This window comes from Malaclemys terrapin, chromosome 22, assembly GCF_027887155.1.
Source record: "Malaclemys terrapin pileata isolate rMalTer1 chromosome 22, rMalTer1.hap1, whole genome shotgun sequence".
Classification (NCBI taxonomy): domain Eukaryota; kingdom Metazoa; phylum Chordata; order Testudines; family Emydidae; genus Malaclemys; species Malaclemys terrapin.
The window spans coordinates 1,155,784-1,169,907 of record NC_071526.1 but is presented as its reverse complement, the minus strand read 5'-3'; the positions used below and the strand labels follow the sequence as shown (position 1 = coordinate 1,169,907).

General features: G+C 45.7%; 1 protein-coding gene across 3 annotated transcripts in view; it reads right to left on the bottom strand.

Moving 5' to 3' along the window:
- The window catches only part of KDM1A (lysine demethylase 1A), a 157,835-nt gene that overhangs the window by 16,315 nt on the left and 127,396 nt on the right, over nt 1-14,124 (bottom strand). For all 3 annotated transcript variants that reach the window (XM_054011584.1, XM_054011586.1, XM_054011585.1), the window contains one exon: nt 4,173-4,287. In XM_054011584.1, the coding sequence (XP_053867559.1) occupies nt 4,173-4,287 (115 nt within the window). The remainder of the gene's footprint in view (nt 1-4,172; nt 4,288-14,124) is intronic.

Here is a 14,124-nt window from a genome sequence, read left to right as displayed (position 1 = left end):
AGGGCATAATGGGGAATGAAGACCAATAACTCTCCAGTTCTTCCTCTTACTGTGAATCAGAGAAGATCTGAAGCAAAAGGGAAGGATGGCAGGTAGTGGAATACAGACAGGGACCAAGAACTCCCGTTACAAAGGGTAAGTAACTTTCCTTTCCTCCTTTTCAAGTGCTGGTCCCTCCGTGTATTCCACTGTGGGTGACTGACAAGCAGTACTCAGAGGAGGGTGCATGTATATAGGTGGTATGGCCGCTTGTAGAACTGCTGTCCCAAAGGAGGAGTCAGCAGAGGAGGCTTGGCCAAAATGTGATGTCTCCTGCATGGATGGAACCATATTGCTGCCTTGAAAACATCAAGCAGAGATACTTCTTGAAATGCTGCTACTGAGGCTGCCTAAGTTCTTGTGGAGTGAGTTAACTCCCTATGTGGTGTAGGAAGGTGTACTAACTGATACAATAAGTTACAGCCAGAGATCCACTTGGAGACCCTCTGGTAGGAAATAGCTTGTCCTCATTCTGCTTTGGCAAGAAACAGCCTAGGTGACTTTCTGGTCTGTCTCATTCTCCATCGGTAAAATGCCAAAGTTCATCTCACATTGAGGGAGCAGTCTTTTCTCAATGCTGGACATATGGGGCTTTAGAAAGAACATAGGTAAGTAGTGTAAAGTATCAGAGGGGCAGCCGTGTTTGTCGCTTTTTACAAATCCAGACTAAGAGTCCTGTGGCACCTTATAGACTAACAGACATATTGGAGCATAAGCTTTCGTGGGTGAATACTCTTGCATCTGACGAATTGAGTATTCACCCACGAAAGCTTATGCTCCAATAAGTCTGTTAGTCTATAAGGTGCCACAGGACTCTGTCGCTTTTTATAGGTAAGTGGATAGTCTAGTTTATGTGGAATTCCAAAGCTTCTTCTGTGGATGATAATTTTGGATGCAGTCATAATGAGACCTGGTCTTTATGAAATACAGGAGGGTCTCCAATTAGGGCTCCCAGTTCACCTATCCCTCTGACTGAGATGATGGCAACAAGGAAAGCAACCTTCATAGACAGGTGAAGCATCAAACAGGTAGCCAGGGGTTTAAATACTAACTTAAGGTCCAACTGAGGGGTTGTCTTATTACTGATGGGAAAGTTCTAATTCAGCCCTTTAAGAACTGAGAGTTGAACCTGTATTGAGCTAAGGGAAAGACCTGTCATCTTGAGGGTAAGGAGGTAATCCACAAGAACTGACAACCAACCAAATACAAAGCATGAGGCGAAGAGCTTCTGGGCTGAGATGTCTGCCCTCGCCTTTCTCTTGAATCAAGGGATGAATGCTGATGGACGGCTTGCCTGACATATGCAGGAGACCTGGGAACCAGAACTGCCTGGGCCATTTGGGCACAAGAATAGCTCATGCTCTGTCCTGTTGAATGTTCTGCAGTACTCGAGAAAGCAGGAGGATAGGCGGAAAGGCATAGTTCAAACTGTCTGTCCAAGGGACTAGGAGAGCGTTACCTCTAAAAAGTGGTCCCGAGCTCCCCTGGAACAGTATGTGCTGCATTTCCTGTTTGCCTGCAATGAGAACAGGTCCTGAGGAAGGGTTCCCCACTGAGAGAAAATGCTGTTCACCACTGAGCTGTATAACTTCCACTCATAGTCAGTGGCAAAGTGCTAGCTGAGTCTGTCTGCCAGCAAAATCTGGGCTCCTGGGAGGTATGGTTCTGATAGGGTGAAGTGGTTTCTCTATATACCAGTTCCATAAACTGACTGCTTCTATACATAAGGGAATGGATCTCGCTCCTCCCTGGTTTTTAAAGTAGATTACAGTTATCATATTGTCTGATTGATGAGATTAGATTAATGGCATGCTTGTCAGACTGCTCTGAATTCCAGGAGATTTACGTGCATCCTTGTTTCCAAGGGCATCCAAGTGTGACCATCTGCTGTGTGACCATCCATGTGAGTTGGCTCCATCAAAAGAGGCACCTGTGATTACTGCCCTGTTGGGTGTGGGGGACAGGAAATGAATGCCCATGCACACTTGTGCACGAGCTTTCCACCAGCTCAGAGACACTCTTACCTTGATGGGGATTGTCACTAAAGTATTCATGCTATATTTGCTTGGGACATATACTGTGTGCAGCCAACCCTGTTGGCAGCGGCTGTAGAGTCTAGCGAATGGCATTATGTAAGTACATGATGTCATGTGAACCAAGAGAGAAAGGCAAATCTAGACCGATGTCCATGGGTTGTTCATAATCTGATTTATCAGCCTGCTTCTGGCTTAGAATCTGTCCGTAGAGAGAGAAGCCTTTGCCCTGAGTGAGTCTAAGGTTGCTCTTATGAAATCTATAGTCTAGGTTTGAGCCAAAAGACTTTTCCACGTTCACAGAGATTCCCAAGGATGGTGGGAGACAAAGCAGAGACACCTTTCTGTGGGAAGGGTGAATATCAACATGAAAGCATGCATCTTTCATATCGAGAACTGTGAACCATGTCTTTCTAGTGCTGGTATTATTGATGCCAAGGTAACCATGTGAAATTTTATCTTATCACTAAAGATACAGACTTGGGTACCACTGGTCCTGAGGAGGGGGGGGTCTCCATTTGAATGGATGAAACTGGTAGGAGGAGACTCCTGAGCTCGTTTAGGCTGATCTACCTCAGTGGGGGGGGAAGGGGGAGGAGAGAGAGATTGTTCCACTGGTACACATCTGACAATCTTGATGATGAGAGTCCAGTTCCATTGGCAGTAGAATCGGTATCTATGTTGGGAAGCCACAACTAGTGGATGGAATCAGAGATGAACTTCTACCTGGTGAAGGGTGTACCTGACAATAGGAGAGATTGCAGATCCAGGAAGATGGCGATATCCTCAGGAGTGGTGTAGGATATTGAAACCTTAGAAGGCTGTAGCTTGTTGCCTCATGTTGCCAGAGTCAGTGTAAAGGGACTCTTGGTAATCAGTGGTTCCTTACATGGCCGACACTATCACCCATGAAGGAGCCTCCGACCATGTGGTCATCTTCGGTAGTGATGGTTCATGATCTTTCGCTCCCTGTGCTCAGTTGGCAGCATAATCGATGATGATGCAGGAAGCAATACTGAAGAAGCCGTGCTCTTATGCGCCTTCTGATCACAGCTACGAGGCTTAGGAAGACCTAAATCCTTGTGTCCTGGGTGCAAGGACTCACCTTACCTGGGTGGAGTTACTTAAGGATCCCTTCTCTTAAATATAGGAGGGAATCTATTTTCATGCCTATGAGAGCGTCTTTTACTCGTGAGAAGGCCTGGCCAAAGGGTCCTTCGCTCTAGTCATTCCCATTCCTGAGTCAGACATCAAGCTAGGAGGTGCTCTCCTCTGTCTCAGGTCAATATTCAGAGGACCTGGCCTGGATCTGACTGGGGCCTCATGGCATGTTCCATTAGGTGCTTCCAAAGGTGGAGTTCTTGTGCCTGATATGTTCAGCTGGGAAAGGAGCAGCCAGTACTGCACTTAGCAGAGATATGAGCTTCTCTGAGGTAGCAGAGGCACACTAGTGGTCATCACTGGCCGAAAAGGAGTAGGGGCAGGAGAAGCAATTCTTAAAGCCTGGGCATAATCTAAGTCCCGCACTGGGGAATGAATGCTGATGAGCGGCCAGGATGTACGTGGGAGGCTTGGGAACTAGAACTGCTTGGGCCATTTGAGCAGGGTGAAATGACTCATGTTCTGTCCTGATGAATCTTCTGCAGTACTTGAGGAAGGGTGGGGATTCTTACTAACTACTATCTCAAATTCAGCAGTAAGGAGGAACTGAAGAAGCATCAGTCTGTTTCACCCCTTATGCCCTTGGCACAGACCACAAGGAGAGCAGGGATGCTGGCATAGACCTACAGACACTACTTGCTAGAATTTTCTGGTCTCAGGCGCATTGAGATTATGAATACACACAGGGACCAGCACTCAAAGAAGAACCTGAACTCTATTTCCAGCTCTGCCACTGACCTGTTTGACTTTTGGCAAGTCACTACTTCTCTCTGCCTTAGTTTGTCCATCTTTAAAATGGAGGTATTGATACTTTCTTCTAAAATCTACTGATGAAAAGCACTATAAACTTTATTATGATCATCATCAAATGGCTTTTTCTAGTTCTGTTACTGTGAAAAAGAAAAGGACACAATAAAACTGAACACCCAATACATTTACCTTTGTAGAGATTCCAGAATAGAAAAAGTTCTCCTCTGCTGGCAGTAGTGCTGCCAACATGACCGAACAAATTGACACTTGGATCCCAGAAGACACGGTCAAAACATAATACCACCTAGAAATGAGAGGGCTCAAGAGTTAAGAGGATCCAAAACTGAACATAAGCATTCTCTGTACAGCTTTTAATGAGGGGAAATCTCAGGCTATTCTTAAAATTCAGTGAATACAAAGCCACTTATCTATATATTGCCTTTCCATACAAAAGCATCCCACGGTAGTTTGCAACCTGATTAAAAAGCTATGGCAGAGAGTTCATAATACCCACTAGGTAACAGTACATACCACCACACAATAGTTTAGAACAAGATGTGAGGAAGAGCTCCTTAACTGAAAATGTAGGGAGAATTTGGTAGTTAAATTCTTTTTATTTAAAAGTGTGAACTCTTGCAGAAAGTGCCATGGGATCTTTAATAGCCACAATAGGTTGTAAGCCTCATTTGCATGTTTCTCAATAAAATGTCATCTAACTATGCTGGGGCATTGGTTCAGTAGAATCATAGAATATCAGGGTTGGAAGGGACCTCAGGAGGTCATCTAGTCCAACCCGCTGCTCAAAGCAGGACCAATCCCCAGACAGATTTTTGCCCCATATCCCTAAATGGCCCCCTCAAGGACTGAACTCACAACCCTGGGTTTAGCAGGCCAATGATCAAACCACTGAGCTATCCCTCCCCCCTTACTGAATATAAACGCCCAACATTACTACCCAAGTTACCATACCAGCTATGGTCTTGCTTATACGTTCTTGTAGGCACTCTTAAGGATCCGGATATCTAGCACATTAATCATAGTCTGTGAAACATTCAAATTAGGAAGGTTGCTTGGAACTAGAGAGTCATCTGGTTTAGCGGTGTAGGTACACTATAGTATCAGTCTAACTTCCATCTACAGTTACACATATAAACCCGTTCTCTGTTGTAAGACAAACTGCGTGAAAATTCAAAGACAAGCAAGCAGGTGGGATGAGGAGTGTGGATCTGTAGAGGAGACAAATGGTTAGATTACTGGACTTTTTATTTAAAATCCATTTTAAGAAAAAAATAATGGAATTATAATTAGCTAGTAAGGAAGGCCCCATAAAATAACTGTGGAGGAAGAAGAGCAGGAAAGGAAAATAGTTAGACAACTTGAGCACACTCAAAAATCTGGTCTCCCACTGACGAGTTTTCAAAACTCATCAAGATACAGGGATATACTAAAGATTGGAGTAAATTAGTAGTTAATACTTCTCTTACGAAAAGGAAATGTGTGATGCTTGCTATCACAGTTCTTGAATTCTTATTTACATTCCTAGTAAAATAGAACGAATAGTTACTTACCTTACAATAACTGCGGTTTGAGATGTGTTGTCTGCAGCTTCAACTTTCGATGCACGTGTTCCTCATGTGCATCAATACTGGATTCTTTTTTAAAAGCAATCCATTTGTGGCTGCACCTGTCCCTTGGCTTCCCTCTCGTTCCTCAAAGCCAACTTCAACAACCACCTCAGGTCCTTTGCCAATAAAGAATCCTACAGTAGCAGAACTCCAAATCAGTGGGGAAGGAGAGCAAGCCATGGACTCCTTATGGATAACACATCTGACAAGACTATAGTTACTGTAAGATAGGTAAGCATTCTCTCCAAGTGACTGTCCATAGAGTCCATTCTTGGTGATTAACAAACAGTTGCCTAATTGCTTGGAGATGGGTAAGAGGCGTGCTACTTGAAGAGTGACTGCAGGACAGCCCTATCAAAATTATCCTCCAATCTGGAAGCTTGCACAAGGGAACAACAAGTGGCAAGTCTGTGGACTTAACTCCACACTGCTGGTCTACATACATTTCTGCATGTTCTAAGGAATATAAAATGTTATCCAGATAGCAGAGGCTGCCCGAGCCTTAGTGAATAAAGTCTAATAAGACCAGAGGAATTTTTTCTAGGTAACTCCTGCTTCAATGGTGCCTCATGAGAAGGGTCCCAGAAAAGGGGTTAGAACCACTTGAAACCAGATGAGATATCCCTGGCTTATAACCTTGAGAACCAACCAGTCATCCTAGCCCAGGCATCTTATAAGTAAGATAAGTGGTTGAAATGGTCAAGTCAGGCCTTCAGTGCAGACATCAAATTTGTTGCCTGTTTAACACCCCAGGCAGTGAAGTGGCTGGGGAAGCAGGAGAGGATTGGTTCCAGAAATCTCTCTCTTCCTTGGGAGGCTTTGAATATCTTTGCTGAGAGTAGTATTTGGTGAGGTATTTGGCTCTGTGGCTTCAGTGCTAGGTCACTTGCGAATCTTTAAATGTATAGAGCATTTCCTCCATACTACTGTTGAATAGCTCATTGCTCTCAAAACTGGAGGTCCCCAATGGGCACCTGAGACTCCCTCAAAATCCCAGATGCCTGCAGCCAGGATGACCTCCTCATAGTAAAGGGAATGGTCATCATTCTCAGTGCTGCATTAGATGTTAGTGCAGCTTCAAGTGATGTTCTGGTCATGAGTTGACCTTAGAACATGAGGGATTTCATCTCCCGGTATTCTTCTGGCAGTTTGTCCACAAAGTTGGAGAGCCTTTTTCAGATTAAAAAGTCACATTTTGAGAGTAGAGATTGGTAGCTGGGTACTCTCATTTACAGGCTCATCAACAAGTAAACCTTCAAGACAAAAAGTTCTAACTTTTTTGGGTTCTTTGTGCAAAGGGTGGACTTTGGAAGACCCTGATCTATGGATTTTGCTTGAACCACAATGGAGCCCGGTGCAAGATACTGATACTTGAAGGCACTTGATAGGGAGGTTCAGTGCTCTTGGAAGTAGCGGGAATTGAAGCTGGCACATGCCAGATTGTCATGGCACACGTGAGAAGCCTCTGATTTGTGGATATCACCAGTTTCCCTGGAGTCTCAGTCTGGAGGATATTGAGAAGATTATGCTGCTTCTCCTGGATGAGCTCCAGTGGGATTTATAGATTCATAGATTCCAAGGCAAGAAGGCACTATTGTGATCATTTAGTCTGGTCTCCTGTATAATAGGGATATCCAGCATTTCCAGTATTGTCTTCATGAGGTCTTGGAAGTCCATTGAAGTTGCAGTGAGCCTCATCGAGAGAAGAATATAAAATGGGAGGTGGTCCTGCATGTTTCTGTTCAGGGGAGTGATCATTTTCACCTTCCATTATTTGGGGCTTAATCAAGCAAGAAGTTTAGGAAGGTTGTATCTGCCCCCTAGTGAAGGAGATCTGGCCCTTGAGATTGTGGAGGATGCAGGCTTTTTCCTGAATATGGATTCCCACTCCAAGAAGGTAATGGTTGATAGGGGTAGTGAAGAGGAGGGCACATGGGCAGGTATCAGCCAGGCTGTTCCCTGTGCAAACTAGAAGACTTTATGGCATTCCTAAGGGATTAATTCCTGGACTCCCTTCCAGACTTCCAGTGCACTAACCATGGAGATGATGGGGCATGCACGGGGGAGGACTACATTCCTCTGAGGATGAGGAGGAGTAAGGGAAGTTGTGGTCATATCAGGAGTACATTGTCTAGGTAAGTAGACTGGGGCAAGGACAGTAACTTGAGGATTTGGCGAAAACCTCTCTTAGGGCTTGCCTACATGGGGGGCGGGGGAGGCATTATGATGATTAACTTCACAGTGTCTCTTGCTGGTCTGCCCTTTGCTTTTTTGAATAAGGCCATTCGGAGGTAGTGTATCAGCAGCAGCAGTCAGGACAGCCGACAGGGGATACAGAGGGGATTACTATCCAGATCGCCCCCAGATGTCCCTGATGAAGTGGGTATTCACCCATGAAAGCTTATGCTCGAATACATTTGTTAGTCTATAAGGTGCCACAAGACTCTTACTTTTGGCTAGGTAGGTCGCCTTGGTGGAGGGTTTTCTGCTACCCATCAGGACCTGCTAAACTTGTACTGGGCATGCTTGCTCTTCTGCATTTAGCCATGCAGCAGCCATACCGTCAGGTGCAGGATTGCGAGGTTAAGGTACAGCAGTCGGCCCTGGTTCTGGGAGAATAAGTCCGGCCAGAGTGATAGTTCTGTAGGTTCCACTACCGAGTGCGCCAACAGCTTCCCAAACCAGGGCTGGCAGGATTACCTTCGTCTTGTCCCACTTGATCTTCACAAGGATTCTGAACCAGCAGTACTGGTGGGAAGGCATACGGTAGTGCCCCTGACCACGGGAGTAAGAATGCATTGGAAAGGGAGCCTCTGTTGAGCCCACGAATTGAGTAGAAGTTGTGGCACTTCCTGTTCTGTCTAGACACGAACAGGTCCACCTGGGGAATTCCCCGACCTCTGGAAGATCTCACTGTGAGAGGTCACTTTACCCGGAAGTGGCCAGCGTGACGAGAAGGTCCTGGTGAGGTAATCTGCTAGCATATTCCTGGTCCCTGGGAGGTGCAAGGCCACCAGATGAATGGCATGCTGCACACAGAAGCCCCATAACCAGAGAGCCTCTTGGCAAAGGGCTGATGAGCGAGCTCTGCCTTACTTGTTGATATAGAACATTGCTGAGGTATTGTCTGTTTAGGATTTGAACCACCTTGCCCATCAGGTGGAGGAGGAATGTATGACAGGCCAAGAGTATCGCCTTGAGCTCCCTGATGTTTATGTGTAGAGAGCTATCCTCCTGCGACCAGCGACCTTGCGTGCAGAGGCGAGCTCCCCAAACCAGGTCTGAAGCATCGGAGACCAAAATCACCGAAGGGAACTCCTTCCAATACCGAGCTGGGGTCCATCCAGGGACAACCGGTACCATGATCACCCGAGCTAGTGTATGTTGGGAAGGTAGACCAACACCAGACATGCCTATAGGGGTCTGAGATGGAGCTGCACATGCTGGACCAATACGTATAAGTTGCCATATTGCCCAACAGCTTGAGGCACACGTGGGCAGTCATGAGAGGGTGGTTTCATGTGGGAGATCAAGCTTGACATGGTCTGGGAATGGGCCTCTGTCAGAAAGGCTCTGGCCTGTGTAGAGTTGAGGATCGATCCTATGAACTCTATCTGCTAACTCTGTCAGAGTTGATTTCTGCTAGTTTATAAGCAGGCCCAGATCCTGACAGGTGGAGTGCACCAGATCGAGGCTTCTTTGCACCTAGGCCTGTTACCTTCCCTGGACGAGCCAGTCATCGAAATACAGGTAAATCTGTACTCCTTGACATCTCAGGTAAGCAGCCACTGTTACCATGCACTTTGTGAAAACCCATGGGGTGGATGAGAGGCCAAAGGGCAGCACTATAACTGGAAATGGTGTTGGCCCACCATAAAAGGGAGAAACCTTCTGTGTTCATGGAAAATGGAGATATGAAAAATAAGCATCCTTTAAGTTGAGGACAGCATACCAATCTCCTGGATCCAGGGAGAGGATGATGGAGGCCAGGGAGACCATGCAAAACTTCAACTTCTTGAGATATTCGTTGAGGCGATGCAGGTCTAGAATGGGTCTGAGGCCCAGTTTGGCCTTCGGGATTAGGAAACATCAGGAACAGAACCTTTTCCCCCCTCATGTCTTGAGGGACCTCCTCTACTGCCCCTAGCCATAGGAGGGTTTCCACTTGCTGAACAAGTAGTTCTTCATGAGAAGGGTCCCTGAAGAGGGATGGGGAAGGGGGTGGAGGAGGGATGGCGGAGAAGTGCACAGTATAGCCCGATGCTATTGTGTTGAGCACCTAACAATCTGATGTCAATCAGGTCCACGCAGCCAGGAAGGGACACAACCTGTTCAAAAACAAACTGGGGGTGGGTGTGGGGGAGTGATTCTGAAGTTCGAGTGGGGCACTGTTCTCAAGCGCACCATCAAAATGCCTGCCGTGGTCCCCCTGGGTGTCATGCAGAACCAGACTGAGCAGGCGAGGAAGATGAAGCACGACAACTGTGTTTAAACCCTTTATCCCATTCCTCTTATTGGTGCCTTGTCGCAGTGGCCCCGAAGATCTGGGCAGTGGAGGTAGCCGGTACTGATTCCTAACGGTTTGTGGCGTGTAAAGGCCCAGTGAACGTAACTTAGCCCGAGAGTCCTTCAGACAGTGCAGCCTAGCATCAGTTTGCCCTGAGAAGAGAGCATTCCCTTTGAATGGGAGGTCCTGAACGGACAACTGCATCTCCTGGAGAGCTCCAAGGATTGCAGCCACGAACTGCGCTTCATGACCACAGCAGAGGCTACAGCTCTGGCTGATGAGTCAGCCGCAATCCATGCCACCTGGAGAGAGCCTCTAGCCACTGCCTTGCCCTTCTCCAGAATGGATGCATACTGCAGACTGAGGTCCTGTGGAAGGGAGTCCTTGAACTTATAGAGGGAGTCCCACAAATTAAAATTGTATCTCCCCAACAGGGCCTGATGGTTTGACACCTGGAGCTGGATACTGGCTGTTGAGTAAACCTTTCTCCCCAAAAGGTCTAATTTCTTTGCGACTCTAACACTACTTATTAACTAAAATAAACTATGTACAAGAGAACAGTGAGTAATGAAGAAAAAAACATTATCACACTTGCAGATACAAGAGGAAAGGTGCTCTGACAACCGTCACAAGCAGTAAGAAGGAACTGACAAGGCATAAGGCCGGCGGCGCCTCACATACCGGTACATGAGTGCGGGACTCCAGACGGTGCCAGAGCTGGCCCTACGGATACTGCTAAGGCAAAAAAATCTGATGACTCTGCACGTGGGCACGCGCACACCTACCATGGAATCAACATGAGCAAGCACGCGAAGAAGTGGGATCTCCAGCATATGTTCCTCACTGTACCCCCACAGCCATGCTCCCAGATGCCATTCCCTCCCTGGGCCAAGTTCAGAGCAGTGAGAACAATTGCACTTGGGAGCCCAGCTTTTTCAAGCTAACACACCTGATAAGTTTGAACCCCTAAACACTAGAAGAGAGAAGAACAAGAAGAGGCAGAGTGACTTGGAGCCTCCTGCTCATTTGTTGTGTGCTGCCCTCCACAGAACTGTGTCCTTTTAAAGCAGTGTTTCAATTTTGTTTTAATTTATAGATTACAAAACCAGAAGGTCCCTTTGGGAAAATCTAGACTGACCTACTGTATAACACAGGCCATAGAACTTCCCCTGAAGAAGAGGTTATTCACCTTGTACAGTAACTGCTTTTCTTCCTGTGAGTGCTCCACTTCAGGCGTGCATGTGCCTCTCATGCCTTGATCAGACATTTTCAGGTAGCAGCATCTGTTCGCCCCATATATGCAACCTAAGCATCCTCTGTCAGACACTGAGGTTTTATACAGGAGTGCGTGGGTAAACCACCCTCAGTTCCTTCTCTATCCCAACATCCCTTAGGGAACGCTCTAAAGTGGAGGGGAAGGAAGATGGGAGTGGAGCACCCATAAGGACACACATCTCAAAGAACCACAGATAGAGCACAAGGTAAGAAACCTCTTCTTCTTCTAGTAGCATCCTATGGGTGCTCCACCTCAGAGGACTTCCAAGCAGTATTCTGACAGAAGGAAGAGGGAGCTTCAGAACAAAGTCCAGAACTAAAGATAATACTGCAGAACAGAGTGTCGCATCGGATCTGGCAGCCTGGATAAGGGCATAAGTTGGGTAAAGATATTTATTGAAACACAGGAAGCGGCCCTACATATTTCAGAAATTGTTACATTCTTCAGTAATGCCGTAATATGTTGCCTGAGATCTGGCCAAATGTGCTATCACCGCATGCGGGGGTTGAGCACCTGCGGTCTCATAACAAGTGACAATTCAACCAGATATCCATTTTGACAGTCTCTAAGTAGAGATAGAGAATCCCCGGCCTCTATCTATGATGGAGATGAAGAGCCTAGGCGATCTTCAAAATTGCCTGGTCCTAGCTAAATAGAAGGCCAAAGATCTTCTAACAACCAGGGTATGGAAATAGGATTCCTGCTGAGAATTATGAGGTTTCAGAAGATATACTGGTAGATGGATGGATTGATTAAGGTGGAAATCCTACAGAACTTTTTATAAGAATTTAGGATGTGGGTGTAAGGAGACTTTATTCTTGAAGAATACTATAAAGGGGGGATGAGAGGTCTGCCATTAAGGCCCCAATTTATCCAACTCTACAAGAAGAAGTGAGGGCAACTAAGAAGGTATTGGAAATTATCTTGGCCTATGATGAAGTGTAGGTATTTCTTGTGTGATGGGTTTAATCGATATATGAAAATAGGCATCTTGTAGGTCAGGGCTGAAAACCAATCCCCTCCTCCAATAAGAGAATTATAGTTGCCAGAGTCACCATCCTGAACTTCTGAGGCTTCACGTGCTTTAAGTGTTTTAGATCTAAGATTGGCCTCCCTCCTTCTTTGGCACCAGGAAATACTTTGACCTCTTGCCTTGTTGGGGGAAGGGATCAGTTCTATTGCTTCTAGCTGCTGTCTCAACACAAGCTTGTGAGACAGGTCCTGAAGAGGGATGGGGAAGGAGGTGGGGGTGAGAGGGCATGATGTAAAATGGATAGTATAGACAGATGTTATGACCTCCATGACCCACTTTTCCATGGAGGTCAGTTTCCAAGCCTGCTGGATAACAGGAAGGCAATCCCCTAAAGGGGGGAGGTGGTCCAATGGGCATAAGTGTCACTCCAATATGACTTCAGAGGATGGGTGGTCAGTGTTGTCTGAAGAATCAGGCTCCTCTAAGGCATCTTAATATTTTTGCCCAAAAATTGAGGTACCCCAAATCACTAGGCCTAAATATTTAGAGAATAAACAGCACTGTGAGATTTTGTTCAGAATAGATCTTGCCAAATAATTACTAAATTAGCAGATTAAAGGAAAGCAGTTATTATATTTGAATTTTAGTAAGGTATTTAATTTAATGTTAACTTTTGAAAGACAGCTCTTAAAATTGATTTTCATAGTCTTGCATCCAACAATGTTGACTGATATTGGCTGGAAAGACAACAAAAGCATAGAAAAATAGTGAATTAGAGATTGGATGAAGGCAGTATTGAACACTAGATTATCTTCCATGATCGTCTAGAAGAGGAAATCAACAATATAGTAATTAAATTCACAGCTGATATTAAACTGGGAGTAAATGCAAACACCAATGAGGACAAATAATGCAAAACGACCTAGAGAGAGGTTTGAAATATGGACAGAAAATTAAAAAATATGCAGCTTTGAAAAATGCAGATAAATACATTTAGGGAAAACGTATTTGAAACACACACACTCGAGGGAAGTAGTAAATTCTGACAGAGACCTGGGGCAGAGATATAGCAAAGTAAATATGTCTCTCCAATGGTACATAACAGAAAAAAAAACAAAAAAAAAAACAAAACAAAAAAAACAGGGCTATATGAGTGGGGCTGCACACACAAATAGCACAGGATAGGGATGTAAAACTCTCTCTGTGTACCGCTCTGGCATGACTGCCTCAAAAATTGCACAAAGTTCTGGACTCAACAAACATCTAGATTTAGGGAGATCAATTAGGTTGTAGAATAGAACCTGAGACATTTAAAACAAGACAGGGAGCAAGCATGCAGTAGCGAACAATTCCACAATAGCAGAGAGGGCAAAAGACTCCTAACTAGAGCCTTGGCTACACTTGCGAGTTACAGCGCTGTAAAGCCGCTCCCAGCGCTGTAACTCACTCCCCGTCCACACTGGCAAGGCATTTGCAGCACTGTATCTCCATGGTTGCAGAGCTGCATGTACTCAGCACGTCCCCGAGAGAAATAGCGAGTATTGTGCTGCCACTACAGCGCTGCAGCACCAGTGTGGCCGCCCAATGCGCTGTGAATGGCCTCCAGAATTATTCGGCAGTATCCCACAATGCCTGTTCTAGCCACTCTGGTCATCAGTTCAAACTCTACCGCCCTGGCCTCAGGTAACTGATCATGTGACCCACTCTTTATATTCCCCGGGAATTTTAAAAATCCCCTTCCTGTTTTCTCAGCCCAGCGT